The 21,688-nt window shown below is 56.6% G+C and overlaps 1 protein-coding gene across 7 annotated transcripts in view; it reads left to right on the forward strand.

Moving 5' to 3' along the window:
* Positions 1–21,688, forward strand: part of GTF2IRD1 (GTF2I repeat domain containing 1) — a 111,686-nt gene that overhangs the window by 81,438 nt on the left and 8,560 nt on the right. The window contains exon 23 of one of the 7 annotated variants that reach the window (XM_030763694.2): positions 1,489–21,683. The exons of the other annotated variants lie outside the window; for them this stretch is intronic. Coding sequence (XP_030619554.2) covers positions 1,489–1,529 — 41 coding nt within the window. The 3' untranslated portion in view covers positions 1,530–21,683. Of the gene's footprint in view, positions 1–1,488; positions 21,684–21,688 lie in introns of those variants that run through there. 7 annotated transcript variants of the gene reach the window in all.

The raw sequence follows: 21,688 nt of genomic DNA on the forward strand, positions 1-21,688 counted from the left end.
CAGATGAGGTTGATGGGGGTGGGTTCCTAGCCTCAGAGGGAGGGGCGTCTGCAGGGGAACCTGCGAGCTTGGCGGTGGGATGTGGGTGAGTGCTTACCCGCTTCGTAAAATGCCTCTCCTGGCCCCATTTCAAGGCATCCACCCCCACCCCCACCGTCCCCCGGGCTATGTCCTGGCCCTCCCAAGCCCTGAATGAGCAGGGGCTGTCCCTGCGGGGGGTGGCATGACCACCTGGTCAGCACTCAGGGCTGGCCGGGCCTCCACGGAGGCAGCTGCGTACGCAGATCCCAGAGCCTGCGCGTGGAGACACGGGGAGGAGCTCTGCCGCCTCTCCCCTGCTCCCGCCTGGAGTCACTGGCAGCCCTGGGCCCTTGGGGAGGCTGCGCTGGGAACAGAGAAAGCGTGCAGGACAGGACTCCAGTTTCTCAGTCGCGGTCACGCCCGCTTCACTCCTCACTCGCCTCCGTGCGCCCTGCCCCTGCCACCTATAGCTCTTCACTCCCTGCGCCCAGGCCCGGCTCGGTGGGCTTCTGGGGAAGGGGCGACCTGGAGGGGGGCCAGACACTGAGCGGGGTAGCAGTGTGGCAGCTGCCGTCGGGCTGCAGGGACCCCAGGGAGGAGGAACAGAGGAAGGGGTGCTGGGGAGGGTTTTCCGGAGAGGAAGGCTCTCGCGGGGCCTCAGGGGAGAGCAGTACTTGGAGGGCCGGGGGGAGAGGGAGGGAGAGGCAGGTGGTCAGCTGGGGAAGCAGCAGGGGTCCAAGGCCTACGCCCAGGGTGGTTTTCCAGAACTCTCAGAGGTGTGAAAGCCGTCGGGTGATGTTAGTAAGGTAGAGATGGTGAAGGTAAGAGCAGCAAAGCGCAGCTGTGGTGGCCCCGGCGGAAACCTTGCCAAGAGATTACTGGGTGTCAGACCCTGTGCTGACCGCTTCACGTGGGTCCGGAGGTCCTTCATCCTAGGGCTGGGCAGTGGTCTGGGTACCGTGGTTACAGACGGAGGAGTCATCTCGTTTACTCCTCACACCTGTGAGGCTGGCGCCAGAGCCTGACCTTCAGGGGGAAACTGAGGCTCGCGTTTCCGCAATGTGCCCACATCACACGGCTAGCCAGTGGCCTGGCCGGCCTCTAGGCCCATGATCTGTAGCACTTCGCCCCCGTGGACAGGTAGGCCTGTGCTTCTGGGGGCTGCAGGACAGAACAAGGGTAAGGGGGCTCAGGTGCTCATGAGAACATCACAGGCCCGGGGACCCTCTTCTCATCGGCCATGGGGGGGCAGGACACACGTCCCCTGGTGCCACCTGGGGCCCCTGGCCCATCCCTGCTCTGTGACAGGCCACTCGGCCCTCTGTGGACCTGCCTTGCTGCAGGACCGTGGTGGGCGGCCTGTGGTCCGCTCGCCTGCCCCGCAGCAGGGGCCCCGTGACCCTGTCAGCCCTGTGCCACTGAGTCAGCTTCAAGCCACTGCCCGTCCCGACTTCACTTTCTGCCCAGGTTGGTGTCAGAGCGGGGCAGTGTCCGTCCTCTTCCCATGAGCGGCAGCAGGAAGGATGGCCGGGCCTCCCTTTGCTGACGGAGAGGAGAAACACGGCGAGGCAGTCCGTCGGCCTCCCCCTGCACACCCTGTGATCCCCAGCCCCTCCTACCCAGAAGGAAGGGCCCCATGGAGGCCTGAAAATATAGCTGCTCCAGGGGTATGCACATATTTTAACGAGTTTGAAAAGCAAGAAATACACGTGATCGTATGCTGGGCTGTGAGTTCAGCGCTTTGCACATCACCTTTTTTTGTCCCCCTTTTACGGATGAAGAAACTGAGGCCAAGGGAACTTCAATGACTTGCCTTGGACGCCCAACCTGTAGTGGAGGAAGCGTTGGTTCCACACCTGGCTCCCTGCTCCTTCAGGGAGGCCCACTGATGCCAGGCGGGCAGCACGTAATTCAGAGCAGCCACCAAATAGCGGAGTGTCGGGCTTTGGGGAGAAACACTGGGGGCCGGAGAGGCAACCAGCAGCCATTGCCCCCTTCTAGGGGGGTGACCTCTTCCACTGACCACGGCTCACCCTCCAGCAAGGGGGCCTCGACAGCTCATCTTCCTGTTCGAACAGCTTCTTGAATCTCAGCCATCACCCCAGGGTGGCCATCCGCCCCCCATTTCTCTGTGCCAGTCTGCCCACCCACCCATCGGCCTTCCCTGTGGCCCCTCTGTGTGCAGAGAGGGCCCTTGGAAATGCTTTCTCTGCCCACGTGGTATGGGAGAGGGTGGCAGGCTGCCTAGAAGAAGAGATGGGCACCTGGCCCTGGCCCCAGGCCTCAGGGATGGGACTGCCAGCGCCTTTCCAGGCATTGGCGCTCTGGGCCGGGTGTCAGCCTGGAGGGACCGGGGCAGATGGGCTGGCAGGCCAGCTGTGTGCTTCCTAACGCCATTTGTCACGCTGGGCTGGGAAGGTGTCCAGACTCACAGGGGCCTCCGAGGGTTCACCAGAGGTCGCTGGGTGCTGTTCCTGCCCCAGAAAGGGCTGTTCCCAAACCGTCCATTAGACAGTCGCTGAAGGCTGATGCGGGCCAGCTCCTGGGGTTCCGAGGTGAACTGGAGCAGGTCAGGTCAGGTCTCTGGGGAAGGCGGAACGTTGGCAGGTGCCGTAGCCTGGAGAAAGGTAGGCTGTAGCTGTGCGCCTGGAGGGGTGTTAGATGATGTGCTTTGGGATTGGGGGCCAAGGTGGTGTGGGGGCCATGGGAGAGCACAGGCTGGTGCTCAGACAGACCCAGGTTGAAACCCCAGACGCCTCTTACTAACCCTGTGACTCTGGGCTCATTATTTCACATCTCGGAGCCTTCACTTCCTCATCGGTGAGATGGAGATGGTCATATCTACCTCCCCGGGTGATCTGAATGAATAAATGGTGGGCATTGGTGGGTGAGCCATGGAGGACGGTTTTCCCCCTGCTGATGCTTGAGAGAGATGTTTGTGAAGCCCTCAGCCCTGGGCCAGCTGTGATAGGAAGGGCTCAGCCAATGGGGTTGGCAGTTGTTACTGTTATTCCTGGAGGTCGGGAAGGCTTCCTGGAGGAGGTGCCATTAAGCTGGGCCTTGGAGTTGAGCAGAAGGGTGTGTGGTTCTAACACAGGGCACAGCCTAAGTGGGGGCACAGAGCGGGTGTCTGACTAAACCAGGCTTAATCCCAGGGGCCTGAGTGAGTGAGGCCTGGGCGAGGTGCATACCACTGGAAGCTCTTTGCCACCTGGCCAGGCTGCTCCCCAGTTCACCCACCTGCCTGCAGCAGCACTGAGTTAAATTAGGGACACTGGGCCAGGGGCCAGAGAGGCAGGTGGCTGGGGACAGTCTCTGCCCTCAGCAGCACCAAGTCAAGGTGGGTCTCTCCCCAGACCCAGAGGGGCCCGAGGCTGTGTAAACCCAGGGCAGCAAAGGGGCTGTTCATGATATGTTGGGAAAGATCAGTGCTGACTAAGGAAGGAGAGGCCCTCCGCCCAGGTAGCTGGTGTAGCAGCAGCTGTAGAACATTCTAGTAGGTCGGGAAACACGAATACATACCCATGGTGGAAATCTGGAAAATACAGAGATCTCACTGCCCAGATGGCTGTTTATTTTTACGATGATACATTTCTTCCAGATTTTTCCCCAAGCTTATTAATTGTATATCTCGTCCTTTCCATAAATTCACACACACACACGCTTAAGCATAAGTATTTTCCCATGTCTTTAAAACACTTTACGATGGTCTGTCATCAGCGTGCATCATAGTTATATAGCAGCCCTGTCCCCCGAGAATGGACATTGGGGCAACTTCTCACACCGTGGATACCTAACATCCATGTCATGCTGATGATTTGCTGATTACCAAGCCTTCCCATACCAGCACATTTGATCTCCCCCAATAACCAGTCCTACAGGAAGAAACAGGCTCAGAGAGGTTAAGGAACTCGCTGGAGGTCACACAGCATGTGCCCAGGCTTTCCACACCCCCGACCTTTCATCCACACTGGGTAGGTCTTTGCTGCCCCCTTCTGGCTATCAGCATCTATAACAGTCCTGCCTGTCTAACCTCAGCCTCATAATCCTTTGAGTTCATTTATTTGCACAACAAAAAGATTATTGAATGCCTGTTGTACGCCAAGCAAGATCTGGGAATACAAAATAGAAAAAAATCTCTACCCGCCGTGGTGCTTATATTCTAATAGGGGAGACAGGTAAATAAGAACAAATAGTATCACATTTCAATAGTGACAAGTGCCATGGAGACACACACAAAAGATAGCACTGTCAAGAGCACAATTATAGAGAGGCCACCAGAAGTTAAGGCCTGAATGAAGACAGGGTATAAGCCATGTAGAAATCTAGGTCAATGATCAGGGAACTAAGATCCCACATGCCGTGGGGCAACTAAGCCTGCGTGCCACAACTACTGAGCTCGCGCACCTCAACTAGAGCCCCCCGTGCCACAAACTACAGAGCCCACGTGCCCTGGAGCCCACACGCCACAACTAGAGAAGAGAAAACCCACACGCCACCACTAGAGAGAAGCCCGCGCACCACAACGAAGAGCCCGTGCCGCAACGAAAGATCCCGTGTGCCTCAATGAAGATCCCGCGTGCCGCAACTAGGACCCAGTGCAGCCAGAGATAAATTAACTAAATAAATGTTTTAAAAAAGAAAGAAATCTAGGTTGAGACATCCAGGGAGAGGAGTTGTCAGTGCAAAGGCCCTGGGGCCCTGGACATATTTTGAAAGTAGGGCCAACAGGATTGCCGAGAATGAATGTGGGGAGGGGGAAAGAGAGAGATCAAGGATGGCATCAAGGGACTTCCCTGGTGGCCCAGTGGTTAGGACTGCATGCTTCCACTGCAGGGGACGTGGGTTTGATCCCTGGTCGGGGAACTAAGATCCCGCAAGCCACATGGTGTGGCAACAAAAAACCCAAAACAAAACAGGATAGCGTCAAGAGTTTGTCCCAAGCAGCTGGAGAGGGAAAGGGAGGTGAGGATCTGAGTGGTGGGCAAATTTGACACCCAAGTGGACAGGTTGGGAAGGCAGTTGGATCTACAAATCAGAGAGAGCCCCACTGAGGGGTATAGCTTAGGGATAGAGCATTTGACTACAGAGAGAGTCCCCCTGGAGACATGCAGTCGGGAGCCATTCTGTATTTCATGCATTTTAGTCATGAAACTGGATCACAGTGGGGTTCAGCATGGATAGTCAGAAGGGGTTCGAGGATGAACCCTGGGGCCCTCCAGCATTTAGAGCTGAGGAGAAACAAGTGAACCCCCAGAGGCTGTGATGTCCTGGAAGCTGAGTGAGAAACTGTTGAAGAAGGAGAGTGATCACCTGGGCCCAGTGCTGCTGCAAGGTCAGGTTCAGACCTGAGATGGGACTGTGGGATGGAGCGCCCAGAGGTCCAAGGATGGCATGGTCAAGAGCAGTTTCGGGGGCTTCCCTGGTGGCGCAGTGGTTAAGAATCCACCTGCCAATTCAGGGGACGTGGGTTCAAGCCCTGGTTCGGGAAGATCCCACATGCCGCAGAGCAACTAAGCCCATGTGCCACGACTACTGAGCCTGCACTAGAGCCCGCAAGCCACAACAACTGAGCCTGCGTGCCACAACTACTGAAGCCCGCGCGCCTAGAGCCCGTGCTCCGCAACAAGAGAAGCCACCACAATAAGCCCGTGTGTCGCAACGAAGAGTAGCCCCCTCGTCGCAACTAGAGAAAGCCCGCACACAGCAGCGAAGACCCAACACAGCCAAAAATAAATAAAGAAAATGCATTTATTAAAGAAAAAAAAAAAGCAGTTTCAGGGAGGGGAGAGGACCTGAGTGGGATCGTGGGCTCAGGGGAGAACAAGAGAAAAGAAATGAAGCCCTCAGCTGCAGCCGATGGCCCTTTAGGGACAGAGGAGAGGTGGGGTGGGAGCTGCAGGGTGAAGTGGGGTGAGGAGAGGCTTTTAGAGGTTGAACAGTGACAATGATTTTAGAGAAATGGATGATATGGCAGCAGGGAGCGTGGGGAGAGTGGGCAGAGGAGGGACGTCCCCCTGAGAACAGGAGGTGGGGAAGGGGGTGCTGAGAGCTCTGCCAGATCCCCTCTGCACACGGGGACAGGGGAAGGGTGACTGGGGCGGAGGGAAGATTGTTGGAGTCAGCGTCCTAGAGGGAGGGCTAGAAAGATGGGAAGGGACAGTCTCAGAAGGAAGTATGACCTGGACACCGTGGAGAGGCCACCAGTGTTGATGACCAAGGGGTTTGGACATGACTGGAAGGAGGAGAGGAGGTCGAGACAGGGAGGGCCAGGGGCTTGGAAAGCGTGTCTGCCCGCACGTTGATCCCCAGGAAACGGGACGGATGGCAGCGGTGTGGGTGTCCTGAGCCCCGTGCAAGTTCAGTGCCACCCGCAGGCAAAGACCAGTCCTCCCCCTTCCCCAGGAGAACCAGCTCCCCCCAGGCAGGCCACGTGCATCTGGGGGTCTGGGAGAGCTTCCCAGGGAGCTGACGTTCCTCCCGGGGGATGGGGGGATTGCAGGCTGAGGGGCAGCACTTGCAGAGGTGGGGAGCCCTGAAATGACCATCCATGTCCAACCCTCGCTGAGTGCCCACGGCGTGCCAGGCCCCAGGCCTTTCCCCCAGAGCCTCGTGGGGTCTTCACAGCAAGCCTGCGAGGTAGATGCTGTTTTCATTCCCATTTTGCAGCTGAGCGCACTGAGGCTGAAGGAAGCAGTCACATAGGTAACACAGGGCTGAAGTCATACCCAGGGCTGTGCCGTTCTGGAGCCTGGGCTGGTTGGGCAGTGGGGGGAAGATCGCAGAAAAAGAATAAGGCTGAATCATGCACGGCCCTGACCTAAGCTCAAGCTTTCTCTGGTGGCATTGGAGGCTTTTTCATTCAAGGAAATGATAGGGTTGGATTTGTATTGTCTTACAATTGCCATGGTAACCACACTTCCACCTACCAAGGTGGATGGGAGAAGGCAAAACTGGAGGAGCATGGGCTGTGGGACCCAGAGATGGGTGGGGTTAGGATCTAGAGGTGGCAGTGGGGCGTGAGGAGGGAGAGAGGGCAGAAGGTTCCAGAAGGGTGATGGTGGTGTCCATCCCCAAGGCGGGGTCTGCAGGCCTGTGGGACATCCAGGAACAGTCATGGTGCTGAGAGCCTGCAGGGTGGCGCTGGGGCTGGCCTGGGTGAGCGTGGAGCCAGCAGAGAGGGCCAAGGGCAGAGCCGGGAGCACACCGACCTCCAAGAGACCTTGAGGGAGAGGAGCCTGTAAAGGAACAGAGGAGGTGGAGCCCCAGAAAAGGAGGTGGAGGGATTTTCGGGTAAGAAGCGCTGAGTCAGGCAGCTGTTTGCAAATCTCCCATGAGAGCAGAGTCCTAGGCAACACCAGAGAGATCAAGGAAATGAACATTCTCGAAAGGTTCTCGAATAGCAGTGGCTTTAAAAAAAAAACAAAAAGCCTTGTTAGGTAGTGAGTTCCCCATCACTGGAGGCATCCAAGCAGCCATTCACCTGGAGGCACTGCAGGAGAGGCGGGAGGGGCTTTGCCCGCTGCAGCTACCTTTGGCTTGTGCATCCTGTGCCTGTCTGCCCGGAGCCCCAGCCCTTTAGAACTAGGGAGGGCGCAGACAGAGGGGTCTCCCCACGCACTGACTCACTTCCCTCTGCTGCCCGGCTCCAGGCTTCCCCACAGCTGCCCTGCCCCGGCTCCCTTCTGGCCAAACACAGGCTTCCAGTTTCCTCTCCTTTTGGTTTGGTTCTTTGGACCCCAGCAGCTCAGCCCTCCCTGCCAGCTTGGGGGAACTCCCTGGTGAGCAGCAAACCCGCCCACCCCCGGAGCAGGGGCTCCGGGCCCCACAGACAGAGCAGAGCTGCCGACTTCCTGTGTGACTCCAGCAGCAAGTCCGGTTTGCCTGCCTGGGCCTCGCTCTCCCTCTTTGCAAAGTGGGAAGAGTCACACTGGGGCTGCCCTGGGGTGCCCCAGCAGGGCAAGGAAAGGAGGAATAAATGGCCCGTCGTGCGCGGGAGGGGTAAGGCGGAGAGGCCGGCCAGGCCGGAGCGTGGAGGGCCTGGAAGGCCTGGCTTTGCAGCGTGGACTGGACCCTGCAGACCCGGCCTTGGCAAGCTCTTCCGCTGACGTCCCCGAGGCCGGAGCCTGAGCACCCCCGCGGGGCAGGGCCGAAGCTCTGCCGGGCCTCAGCTTTACCTAGGAAGCCCCCATTCCAGAGAGCCTCCACTTGAGTTTTCATTCAAGGAACTATGTCAGATTACATTCTGCTGAGAAAATAGATGTTCCCACTCGACCTACTTCCCACCCCCAGCGTTCCCTGCGGCCCAGTTTGAGAAGCTCAGCTGTGGGTGAAGGGTCTGCGGAGGGGAGGGCTGTGATCCCATTTGCGGGGAGGGTACAAGGAGGGAACGGCTCCAGCCCCAAATGGCACCTCTTGTCATTGTCCCCATTGGGGCCTTTGCTAGGTCTCTGCGGGGTCTCCTGTCACTCATCGGGTGCTGGGAGGAGTGGGCTTCCCGGAGAAGGGGACCTGAGCTGGGCCTGGGATTGACCTCAGCAGAGGGCATTTGGGGGTGGGGGGAGGGACTGAATAGGAGCTGGAACGAGTCGCCTGCTGGGCCCTCGGGAGCTGGGTGACCTTGGATGAGTTAACTTACTGTCTGTGACCCTGGATAAGTTAACTTGCTATCTCTGGGCCTCGAGGTCACATGGAGCAGGGACAGCCTTCGTGGTCCACCCCCCGACCCTTGTCACGCACCCCTGCCTCCCTCTCTTCCCTACGCCACCCCCCTCCACCCTTCCAACTCGTAAGAGCTCAAAATAAAACCCTGCTTTCTCAAGTTTCTAAAGATGTCACAGTTCCAGTGCCAGCCACATGTTTCTCCACTTCATTATCTCTGCTTTTCTTTGTTAATTAGGCTCCAGTAATGATCTCACTTCTGCCTTCCCGGGAAGAGCTGGCATCTGCTGGGTGGGGCCTGGAGGCCTTTGTGGGCAGACGCCCGGCTGCCAGGCCCAGAATTGGCCGGCTGCCTCCTTTCCTGCAGGAGGGGAGGCCCCGCCCTTTCCATCTGGGTCGTGGCTGCCCCAGTCTGACCCTGGGCTGGTCAGTGGTCCCAGCCCTGCCCTCCCTCAGCTCTGCCAGGTGGGGGAAGGGTACCTCAAGGTTCCCAGCGGCTGTTAGACAGGGGGCTTCTCAGGCCCCAGGAGCGAGCAGTGGGGGGGCTTCAGGCTCTTCTGCAACATTCCAGAAAACCTCACCGAAACTAGTTCCCCAGCTGGGACCACCCAAGCCGACAGGAACAATGCCTTTATTTAGGCTAGGATGAGATCAGCTCAGGGTCACCAGGCACTGCGTGCGGAACAGAAGCTCTCTCGCTGGCTGATAAATGCGTCTTTGAGCCACGCAAGTGGAGGCCTGGGGGGTGGGGCACGAAGGATGGCTCAGCGCACGTGGCTTACTGGGTGGACAGGATCTTTCCAACCTCCTGGGCTGGGTGGGGTGGGGTGGGGGAGGGTCTGGTGGCAGAAGCGACCTTATGGTGGGAGGTGGGGATGGGGACAGGACAGCACAGTCTGCGGAGGGACCCCTGCAGGTTTGGGAGCTCAGGACCAAGTACTTAGTCAGTGAGCGGTTCCGAGATGTCTCCAGGGCTGGGTGTAAGTAGCTTTTGATCAACACCAATTAAAGAGAACCCTGCCTCGTGGAACTTGCGTTCTGGTGTGGATGCAGAGAACAGACCATGTGCGAAGGGTAAAGTGTACCAGGTGTGAGTGCTGAGAAGTTACAACCCTAGATGTGGGGCGGCCAGGGAAGGCTGGTGAGCAGAGGCCTGGAGGCGGCAGTAGTGAGCCAGGAGGGCATAGAGAAGAGCCTGGCAGGCCGAGTACAGACTGCAAAGGCCCTGCGGTCCCCTGCCAGGGTGGGAGGCCAGTTCGGGTGGAGGACCTGGTAGGAGATGAGATGAAAATGGGAGAGAAGGCCGATTGTGGACGCTGGATCAAGATGCTGACCCTTGTTCCGAGTGAGCTGGAAGCCAGGGCAGGCTCCCGAGCAGAGGAGAGACAGAATCCAGTCTAGGATCTAACAGGATTCTTCTGGCTGCTGGGTGAGGACACACAGGGTGGCAGCAGGGGACGATGTAGGGAGTTGGTCCTGGCAAAGCAGGTGAGGCCCAGTAGTGGCAGCAGTGGTGGTAAGTCCTTGACTCTGGGCAGAGTTTGTAGCTGAAGCCGACAATTTGCTGATGTAGGCTTTGAGAGAGAGAGGAGTTGAGTTTGACCTCAGGGATTTGGGCTGAGCTTCTGGAAGGATGGAGGTGCGGGTAGGTAGCTGAGACGAGGAAGATGCAGGAAGAGCTGGCCGGGGGTGCGGGGGAATCTCAGGCATGTTTGTAGCGTGTTAAGTCTGGGGTATTATCCAGGCGCGGCTGCATGTAGAGTGGGGGCGGGGGGGCGTGTCCAGGGAGTGGTCCAGGCTTGAGATATAATTTGGGGAATCGCAAGCATATCGCTGGTATTTAAAGCCCTAACAGAATGAGATCTTTGGGAGGGAGCGGAATCAGAGGACCAGGGCCCTGGTGCCTTCAGCCTTTGTGGGTAAGGAAAAAACCGGGAGGGGCCGGGAGTGAGTGGTGTCCTGGGGCTGAGTGGAAGAACCCCGTTCTCCCTGGGGAGGCCCTTCTCCCCTTGTGGCCGTGAGGCTCCCACGGCCCAGAGACGTGGCTGAGCATCTTGCAGGGATGTCAGGGGTCAGGCCCTGAGCCACGATGGCTTCTCAGCAGGCCGCAGGCCCACTGTGCAGGATTATAGATGCCACCCAAGGCAAGCGGGAGGTTTCCCCTCCGTTGCACGAAGTAGGGGAGCCCCGGGTTTCCACTGTCTGTTCCGTGAAACAGCAGGTTCTGCACGCCCTCTTGGGTGGGGACCTGGAGAGTGGCAGGGCTGGGTGAAAACAACTTCTCTGGTACCAGCAGAGGATCTCCTTCGCCGGGGAAAGGAGGATGGATTTGCCCCACAGACAACAGAGAGCCCTCAGCAAGTTTAAAGCGAAGGAAGGACATGGGCGGATAGACTGCTTAGAAAAATCTGAGTGGCTTGCAAAGCAGAGGGTGAATTCGGGGAGGGCAGGTGAGAAGACCCACCTGGATTTTTGGATGGAGACAAGGGGGCACAGAGGGGTTTTGTCGGCTGCTGTAACAAATTACCCACTCGGTGGCTGAAAGCAACACAGGTTTATCTCCTTACAGTTGTAGAGCTAAGAAGTCCGAAATGAGTCTCACAGGGCTAGTCTCGGTGTCCGCAGAGCGGGTTCCTTCCCAAGGCTCCGAGGGAGAATCTGTTTCCTTGTCTTTTCCATCTTCTAGACGCCACCTGCGTTCCTTGGCTTGCAGCCCCTCCTGCATCTTCAAAACGCATCCATCCAACCTCTGTTGTCCCCTCTCCCTCTGCTTTCGACCTTGCCTCCTTACAAGGACCCTTGTGATTACATTTAGGGTCCACTCAAATAACCCAGGATAACCTAGCCACCTCAAGATCCTTAACTTAAACACACCAGCAAAGTCCCTTCTGCCATGTAAAGAAACATAGTCACAGGCTCCGGGGATTAGGGCATGGACAGCTTTGGGAGCCACTAAGCCGAGCTTTCTCTCTTGAGCGACCATGTGGGAGGTTGGGGCCAGGGACCCACGAGAAGGGAGGAGGGACAGGTTTGAGGGGACCTGGAGAAGCCAGCCCGGGATGTGAGGAATCAAAGGTGTTCGAGGAAGCAGGCGGAAACATGGGTTTGGGGGTTGCGGGTCCAGAGAGAGAGAGAAGAAACAGAAGCATAGATGGAGCAGAAGGAAGATCTCTTCCCTCCCCGTGTGCAGCGACTGAGTCGGACACTCCTGCCCTGTCCTCCCAGCCACAACAGAACGAGGCTGTACTGCCAGGTGGTCAGTGGGCTGGGGTGAATCCTGGCTCTCCCTCTAACTCGCTGTGTAACCCGGGGCATGTGGCTTCCCCTGTGTGCCTCAGTCTCCTCGTCTGTAGGATGCAGACACTCCTAGGACCAACTTTGTAAGGTTGTCAGAATGACTAAGTGAAGGAAGCCATGCAAAGATCTAAGAAGAGTGCCTGGCACGCAGGAGCTTAATTTCTCAGACAGAAATTATTTACCGAGCGCTTGTGATGTGTCGGGTGTTTTTGCGGGTGCTGGGGCTGTAGTCCTGAACACGTGCAAACAGACTGCACGCTCAGCCCACAGGAAGCATCTGTTCTCGGGTCGTTGGCTGCAGAGTTTGCTGTACAGCATGAGGATCGGGATTGGTACCCCATCCCCGCGTGAGGCAGTAGAGCCCTCCCTCGCCTGTGCGCTCCGCTGCCTCCATCTGCCCACCTTGCCCAGGCTGGGAGCTGATGTCCTGCTCATCGCATTTAGTGTGTGGCATTCCGTACCTGGCCAGTCGTGGCCACAGTTCGGCCTTGGGACCATGGAGGAGGGAAGGGGAGAGGAGAGGGAAGGACACGATTTCCCTTGGGAAGGGCCATGGGCATGTCTGCTCCCAGGACTGTCTGTCCAAGACAGACCCCCACAAGAAAACCTGGCACTTGCTCTGCCCAGCCAGGTTTGCAGGTTCGAGCATAGAGCTGCAGGAGAGTTTGTGAGAAAGCCCTCTGAGGAGGTACTGGGCTGTTCTCAGATGGGAAAGCAGCACTCAGGGGTCAGAGAGATCTGGGTTTGAGCCTCAGTGCCACCCATCGCAAACCATGCGGCCTTGGTGGCTGGGAACAGGCACCTTGACTCCTCTGAGCCTTGGTTTCCTTGTGTGTAAAATGGGGATCATAACACCTAGAGGTCAGGCTTGTCGTGAGGAATAAAGAGCATCACTGTGTAAATCACCAGGCACTGCCCCTGGTGGGCACGTGTCATCAGCAAATGGAGGATTTGCATCCCAGTGTCTGGCAGCTGGGAGGGCAGTGAAAGGGCCTGGAGCCCCAACAGGGGAGGCCCCAGCCAGACAGCTCTCTGTTGGCCATTGTTCCAGTCTCTTGTGTGCAGTGGGTCAGCTGAAGGTCAGACAGCTGGGCACCAGGGAGGAACCTGGATCACCTGCCCAGGCAGGTTGTGGTCCACCCACCATGCACCTCCATCCCAGGGAAGGGAGATGGATTGATGGGGGCACAGAGCCCAGCTCGAGGGAACTCTGGGGGAGAAGGCTTGCTTTCTTCCCTCCCCTGTCCCCCTCCCCAGTGAACCCCATGCACTGATCAGATCCGTCATGATCCCTGGCTCATAACCCACTCTGCCGTCAATCCCTGCATGTGATCATCAATCAATCAATTGATTGATGGTTGTAACTTTTTATTTTGAAGTGATTTTTAATTTACAAAAAGTTGCAAAGATGGCACAGAGTTCCCAAATACCGTCTGACCCGTGTGGGATGTTAACGTCTTGCATAACCATGGTCCCTTTGTCAAAACTAAGAAATTAACATCAATTGGTGCCATGCGATTGACTAAGCTATAGGCTTTATTTAGATTTCTTCAGTTTTTCCACCGATGTCGTTTTCACATTCCAGAATCCAGTCCAGGATACCGCACTGCATTTAGCATTCATTTATTTTTATTCTTTCATTCGTATTCCCACATATTTGTTTGCTCACTCGTTAATAAATACTGTGGTGAACGCCCATGAACCCACCACCCGTCTAAGACTCAGAACAGAACCAATAACGTACATCCACCTACGTGCTCTCCCTCATCCTGTCTGCCTCTCTCCCCAGAACAAATATTCTGAATTTTATGTGTGTCATTCTCTTGGTTTCGTTCCCTTCAAAATTGCAAAACTGCAGGAAAAAAAAAAGAATAGTAGAAGAATAGGAAAAAGAATAGGAAAAAAAAGAATCCCTGCCTATATATATTCTTTGTCAGGATTCATTAATTCTCTTTTTTGTGTTTGTGTGTGTTAATTCTTCTTTCTTCTTTTTATTTTTTTATTTATTTTTTATTTTTTGGCTTCACCATGCGACATTCGGGATCTTTTTTTTTTTTATAAATTTATTTATTTTTTTATTTTTGGCTGCGTTGGGTCTTCGTTGCTGCACGCGGGCTTTCTCTAGTTGGGGCGAGCGGGGGCTACTCTTCGTTGCGGTGCATGGGCTTCTCATTGCGGTGGCCCCTCTTGTTGCAGAGCACGGGCTCTAGATGCGCGGGCTTCAATAGTTGCGGCACGCAGGCTCAGTAGCTGTGGCCCCCGGGCTCTAGAGCGCAGGCTCAGTAGCTGCGGGGCGCGGGCTTAGTTGCTCCGCGGCATGTGGGATCTTCCCGGACCAGGGCTCGAACCCATGTCCTCTGCTTTGGCAGGCGGATTCTTAACCACTGTGCCACCAGGGAAGCCCAGACATTCGGGATCTTATTTCCCGGACCAGGGGTTGAACCCAGGCAGGCCCTTAGCAGTGAAAGCACCGAGTCCTAACCATTGGACTGCCAGGGAATTCCCTGGAGTCATTAATACTTTCCTTTTTTAAAAAATATTTATTTGTTTATTTATTTGGCTGTACCAGGTCTTAGTTGTGGCACTCGGGATCTTCATTGCGGCACACAGGATCTTTAGTTGCGGCATGCATGTGGGATCTAATTCCCCGACCAGGGATCGAACCCAGGGCCCCTGCATTGGGAGCGCGGAGTCCCAACAGCTGGACCACGAGGGAAGTCGCTGGAGTCATTAATTCTTAACATTTGCCAAATTCCTTCCCTCTGTCCCTCCCTCTGTCCCTCTCTGTCTCCCCCACAGGCACAGACCCCGCCCCATTGATTTCTGTCTCTGCCTCTTTCTCCATTCAAAGTAAGTTGCAGACATCTTGAGTGTTCACGCCTAAATATTTCAACACACAACCCACAACTCTCCAGAACAATGCTATTCTTTTGCAGATCCACAATACCGTTGTCACACTTATAAAACTTACTAACTCCCTGTCATCTAATAGACAGTCTGTATTCAAATTCCCAAAAATGTCTTTGATACCGTCGTCCCCCATGATTTAATCACTGCTCACAGGTTGATTTCTTTTAACATGTCTATTGCATATAATACGGGCCTAAACCAAAATTATTTCATTTTGCTTTTTTTTTTAACTTTCTAAAAATTATTATGTATTTACTTAGTTGCACCAGGTCTTAGTTGTGGCAGGCAGGCTCCTTAGTTGTGGAATGCATGTGGGATCTAGTTCCCTAACTGGGGATCGAACCCAGGCCCTCTGCATTGGGAGTGCAGAGTCTTATCCACTTTGCCACCAGGGAAGTTCCTTTTTTTTTTTAACTTTTATAACCAAGGTGTCCTATTGTAACAAGCCTGGGACTTGCTTCTGTCACTTAACATGACATAACACAAGGTTGAAATGTGTGGCCATAGCTATCTGTTTTCAGGGCTCTGTAATATTCCACCGAGTGACTGTACCACGATTGACTTGTCCGTTCTCCTGTCCTTGGCCATCTGGGTTCCCTCCATGGTCTTGCCGTTACTAAGAACGCTCTTAGCACGCTTGAGTATGTTTTCTTTGGCACACGTACGAAAGATTCTCTTGGGTACATGAGGTCATGGGCCTGGGGAGGGCTTCCACCCCACTGCAGCATGGCCATGCCCTCTCTGAGCCTCAGCTTCTCCGTCTGTAAAACAGATGGAGGACTTCCTTGCGGGTCCAGTGGTTAGGACTTGGCGTTTTCACTCCCAAGGGCCCGGGTTCAATCCCTGGTCGGGGAACTAAGATGCCACAAGCCGCGCAGCCTGGCCAAAAAAACCCCCAGAATTCCTGCTGCCCCTAAATACAGATCATGGAAGGGGTTAAGCGATGAACTGAGTTTTACCCTTTTATCCTGGCAAAGGTCTGGTGCCGGGAAAGGGAGGTATCGTGCAAGTCGCAGGGTCCTAGAGAGGGACTTGGCTCATCCCCCACCTGAGCGGCCCCTGCTTCCTGCACAAGGCAGCTGTTCTGCCAAGGTGGGGTGCCTGTGGATATCCACCCTCTGCTCTCTTGAGAGCCAGGCCCGCCCAGGTCTGCTTTCTGCCTGGATCGCCCAGCCCAAGCCTGGCAGAGAGGAGAGGCTGCTTCGAGAGGGTTGAGGAGGAATAGTTATTCCACTCTTCCCCCGAGATCCGGTCTCTCCCTCTGAGCATCATTCCTTGCTGCTGGCTGCCTCTGTGTCATTTTGGATCATGACTGTCAGCACACAGTCATCAGCCTGAGCTGGGGACCTCAGACTAGGTGCAGAAAGGCCAGGCTGCTCAGGGCTCGTGTACTTTGCCCCAGGAGAGGGCTGTGAGGCCACCCTAGGCATCACCCCGAGCTGACTGGCCTAAAACTGTGTACATAGCATGGCTGCGGTTTAATAAGCTTGGTTGCTTTCTTTCCCCAGGCAAAATTCAGTTAATCCTCAGGCTAGCAGACAGCAGATTAGAAACAACAAGATGAGAGCTACAGTAATGAGATAGACAGTAGTGAGAGAGAGAAGACCAGAAAACTGGAAACAGCAAGAGGCAGGAGCAATGCCAGCCTGGGGCAGTGGGGCACAGGTCACTGCAGCCAGGGCAAGTTCAACAACACTTTCTGGACAGCACTGGCGGTCAGGTCATGAGGGTGACCTCCACCTACCCCCAACCATGTGCTTAATAAGAGAGGGGTACTTGATGAGTTTTAGAAAATGGTCTCCCCCACATGAGTAAAGCAAAACCCAGGGACTTAAGAGAACAAACTTCCATCATCTGGAAGAGTTTTGTATGGAAGATTTCATTTCCTGAGACTACACAAGATAACTGAGGCACTGATCTGGTAATAACATCAATGATAACTTGACACTGATGGCATAAGACCTTAAATGTTTTTATGCACCGTGTCATTGGATCCCTCCCAACAGGCCAGGATTCCCATTTGAGGGATGTGGAAACTGAGGCTCACAGAGGTTGAGTGCTTTTCCAAATACCACACAGCCTTAGGGTTACAGTCAAGATTGCCTTGCAACCTGCTGGGCCAGGGAACTTCCCTGTCACTGGCCCTGAGGACCCCCTTTCTCCCCACTGTCTACAGGCATTCAAGCAGGTACATTGAGGGCACACCACACTCCTCATTGAGCCCTGTGACATTTCCAAATGGAGAACATTCTGAAATGTTTGCAACCGTTGGTGTCCTTACAACCAACCTGGGTTCAGAGAACCTCAGGCAGGACCCCCCCCAGAGAGGAAGAGTAATAACTAGACCGTAGACCGTGCCAGGCACGGACATAACGTCCTCACCTCATCCTCACGGCAGCTCCATGTGGTCATTGTTGCTAATTTTTTTTTAAGGTGGTTTTTTTTTTTGTTTTTAATTTTTGGCTGCGTTGGGTCTTCGCTGCTGCGCACGGGCTTTCTCTAGTTGCGGCGATTGGGGGCTACTCTTCATTGTGCTGAGCGGGCTTCTCACAGCGGCGGCCTCCCCTGTTGCGGAGCACGGGCTCTAGGCACGCGGGCTTCAGTAGTTGTGGCACGAGTGCTCAGTAGTTGTGGCTCACGGGCTCCAGAGCACAGGCTCAGCAGCTGTGGTGCACAGGCGCAGCCGCTCTGCGGCATGTGGGATCTTCCCGGACCAGGGCTCGAACCCGTGTCCCCTTGGCAGGCGGACTCTCAACCACTGCGCCACCAGGGAAGCCCTGTTGCTACTTGCCAGATGAGGAAATCCAGTGGTTGCCTAAGGTCACGAGCTAATAACAGAGCCAAGATTTGAAACCAGGCAGTCAGACTTCAGAGAGTGTGGTCTTAACTCCTGGCAACAGGGCTGCACCTCAGAGCCCGGGAAAGACCACTGGGTGTACGGCCGAGGCCCCATGGGGCCCCAGTGATTGTGCCTCACCCCCGTCCCCATGTTCTCATGTTTCCTGATCCTAGTTTCGCCCACAAGCAGACCAGACTCAGAGGTGATGGCTGCCGGGACCGTCCCACCCCAGCCTAGGCTAGGACAGCCGCTGCCCACAGCCATCCTTGGGGAGGTCCCTGGTGACCCCAGGCCTGGCCACCCCCTCTCCAGACGGTGGGTGTGTGACGGTGGTGGCAGGAGCCTGGCTCTGTCAGGAAGGAGTCCTGTGACCTGCCCGCAGCCTGCCAACAGGCCCACTTGGCTGGAGGTACAGGCTAGCAGGATGTATGGGCTTCCTCCTCCACACCGGGGCTCGCCAGGACTCGGCCAGGGGCCAGCTGAGGACAGTGGCCATGATTCACGCCACAGGAGGCCAGCTCTGTCCTGGGCACCTCCGAGCCCCCCGACACAAGCGTGTTCAGCCCTCCCCCCTGCATGGAGCTGGAGGGCTGGGGCTCAAGCAGGAACACAGGCAGGGCCTCTTCACTTGGGGTTCAGGTTCAACCTCCCAGCAACTGCGTCACTCCTTTGCCCTCACCACCCGAGGGGTTGCCTCTGAGCACACAGAGGACCGGCGCCTCTCTCCCCTCCAGCCCCCGCCAGAGGCTAACCTGGCCTATTTCATTCAAAAACTAGTCCTCTAAGAAAAATGGAACCCCCTTCCTCCAAATTAAGTAAAAACAAAGAGGTTGGGGAGAAGCCAGGAGCAGCTGTGGGGAAATGTGGGCATCCTCTCAGAGGCCCGACACTGAGCTGGGAGGGTCCAGTGGTAACGCGCGTCGTGGGCCTGACAGTCTGCACATGGGACGTGCTTGGTCCGCTCAGCAGCTGTGATGATTCTTGGTATTACGGAAGAAGGCCCCTAAACTCCCACCACACTCCAGAGGCGTTCAGGACACCTCCCGGTGCCACCAGCGTCCCTCAGGCAACTCAGGTCCCACTTTCCTGACGTTTAACTGCTGCCCCAGTTTGCTGCCTGGGACTGACCTGTGTGCTCTTCGTGCTGGCTGCCCTGTGATGTGGTGTCACCCCTGCCTGTCAGCTGCAGCCTGGTTTGGGGGTGCTCTCCCCGGCAGATCAGACAGGACATAGGGGAGGGGAAATTTTCCATGTCCCCTAACATGTGTTGAGCACCCACGGGATGCCTGCAGCCCCAACGTGCAGATAAATCTGCGTCCCACGGGGCCTTGGGTGGCATGGGTGTCACCTCCTCTGGGAAGCCCTTCTTGATCCCTGGCTGGGTTGGGGTCGTCCCCACCCCCACCCCATGTTTCCACGAGCCATGCACTGACAGTTATCAAGCCCAGTGGGTCACCGAGTGTTCCCCACTGTCCCCTGCCTCGTCTGGGGCTGTGTTCTGTACTCTGCTAAATGCCCAAGGGCAGCACTGCATCCAGATGGGACGGTGCTCGTGAAATATTCGTCCAAGACGAATACTATGTCAAGACAGTGAGCTGAAATGCTGAGAGGTGACATGGCGTGGCCCTTTGAGGCCTGGCGTTGCCTCTCAAAAGGCGAGGGCAGTGTGCAGCCCAGGCCTGCCCTGTCTTTATCTCTCTCCACCCACTGGCAGTGGTGCAGCAGGAGCCTGCAGGAGGAGGTGGGGTTGGTGAGTGAGTCCTGCGCGCCCAGAGAGGTGCACAGGTGACGGCCATGTCCAGCAATTACGGGGACCTGAGCTGGTGGGCTTGCTTTGAGGTGCTGTCTTTTAATCCAGAAGGCATTTTGTCATATACCGACTGAGTCCGGACCTGCCCTGGGCTTGAGAGGAGACAGAGGCGTGGAACTATAAGCTGATGGAACAAGAGATTTAGAGGAAACACCTTAAAGATCAACCCTTCTTTCTACAGATGGGAAACTGAGACTTCAGGAAACCCAGAGTGCATGGTAGCGTGAAAGACGAGGACTTTTGAGTCAGAGTATTCCTGGCACTTAGCGGCTGTGTGACCTTGGGCAGGTTACTTAACCTCTCTGCACCTTTGTGTCCTCGGCTGTGGTGAGCAGTGCCCATGACCGCATCTGGGAAAGCTGCCAGCAGAGCATCCAAGCGCTCGTTGGGTGAATCCAGGCTGATCTTTCCCTGGCCTGGGTGGTGCTGCCGTGCCTGTGAAGAATGCCGGCCACCAGAGCAATCCCTGGTGGCAGGGGGTTAGCTAGATAAAGAGTGTCCTCCACCTCTCTGCAGGCTCTTAAGTGGCCCTGGGGCCCAGCGCTCGGTCCTAGTTGTTTGCTGACCTGGAGGAGGGTCAGGTTGATTCTCGCCACATCCGGGGTCCTGAAAACCATTTGGAAGGACCATGTTGGGGCGTATGGGAAGATGGAGGGCTCCAGGGGGTGCTGAGTTTGGGGTCTTGGTGTGGCCGAGGGGAGCCATCACTCCCCAAGATGGGGACACAGGAGGGAGGGTGTTATCTGGGATGCCTGACATTTGCAGTGTCTCGTGGGCATCCAGGTGGCTGGTAGGCCGTGGTTGGAGAGAGAGATTCAGGAACTCTGAGATACGGCAGATTTGGTTACAGAGTCAGGACCGCTGGCAAGAACAGGACCAGACCAGGGACAGCGGGTGAAGGGGGAGGAGGCACCAGGCAGTGCGGGAAGCTCGCTGCCCTGAGGGGCGGCCCTGGACTGGGAATGGAGGCCCCTCCCTGACGCTGGTGCAGGGAGAGGGCTGGGCCTGCTGGACGGGGCGTGAAGGGCAGGCGGGGGCAGCAGACAGTCTGAGTGGCACAGAGCCCTTGGCTTCCTAAATGGAACCGAGTTCTGTGAGATTTTCCAGATTAACACAGGAGCTGTTTTTCTTCACAGACCCATTCTGTCTGCTCTGCCCCTCACCTCCCAGGCCCTGGCTCCCTGCCGGCTCCCCACCCCAGAGGCCCAGCCCCGTGGTTACTGTGCGACGGTGCCCGGGCCCTTCCTGGAACTCCAGCTCCCTCCCCAGCCCAGGGCAGGAGCCCCGCAGCCCGGACCTTCACCATGCCAGCCACTCCCACCCAACCCGGCTCTGTCCCTGGGGGGCTCCACTGACCCCCACCTCCTGCTCTTCTAGGCCAAGGAGAGGAGTGAGGGGAGCACGGGGTCCAAGCAGAAAGTACCCGTGGAGGGCTGCCCTGGACGCTAGGCCGGAAGGGTGTGCAGCCCCTACACCCCCAAAGCATGCCTGTCTCCCTGGTCACAGGCCTGGGGCTCTTGGTCTGCAAGGCAACCAGGGTGAGTTCTGAGAGCCCAGCTCAGTCAGGCCGGCACACACTGCTGGACCCACCATTGCCCCTCCCCGGCACCGGCCCGGGCTTTAGCCACATCCAGCACATTGTGACCTTTCTCCCTTCAGTGCCCACACATGGGCCAGTCCTACACCTGCTGTCTTTTCCCACCCGCACCCCACTTATCACAGACCCCTACCTGCCTTCCAAGAGACCACTTGAACATCCTGCTCTCCCAGGGGGCCTCTCCAGACTTGCACGGATGGGGTAGGCACCCCGATTCATGCCCCACGTCTCCTCGGAGGTGTCCCCCGTCGCATTTCTGGGTGCCACCCCTGCCAGGCTGTGAGTTCCTGGGAGGAGGCTCACGGCCTCCCTCTCCTCGGGGTGCTCCATGCCTGACATGGGGCCTGTACGGGGGGAAGGTGTTCAGAGAATGTGGGGCGGGTGGGTGGATGTACAGACAGACGGCTGAGGCCAGAAACAGGCTGCAGGGGAGTGGGCGGGCCCTGGAGAGTCTGCGCCAGCAGGTGAGGGTCTGGGCCGCCATGGGGGAGAAGGAGTAGGTCCGGTGGCCGAGACCATGCCGACCCTCACGCCCCCTCGTCTTCCTCTTGTA

Source organism: Delphinapterus leucas, chromosome 15 (genome assembly GCF_059928025.1).
Source record: "Delphinapterus leucas isolate spDelLeu-1000000601 "Yukka" chromosome 15, BTC_Dleu_Yukka2, whole genome shotgun sequence".
Lineage (NCBI taxonomy): Eukaryota > Metazoa > Chordata > Mammalia > Artiodactyla > Monodontidae > Delphinapterus > Delphinapterus leucas.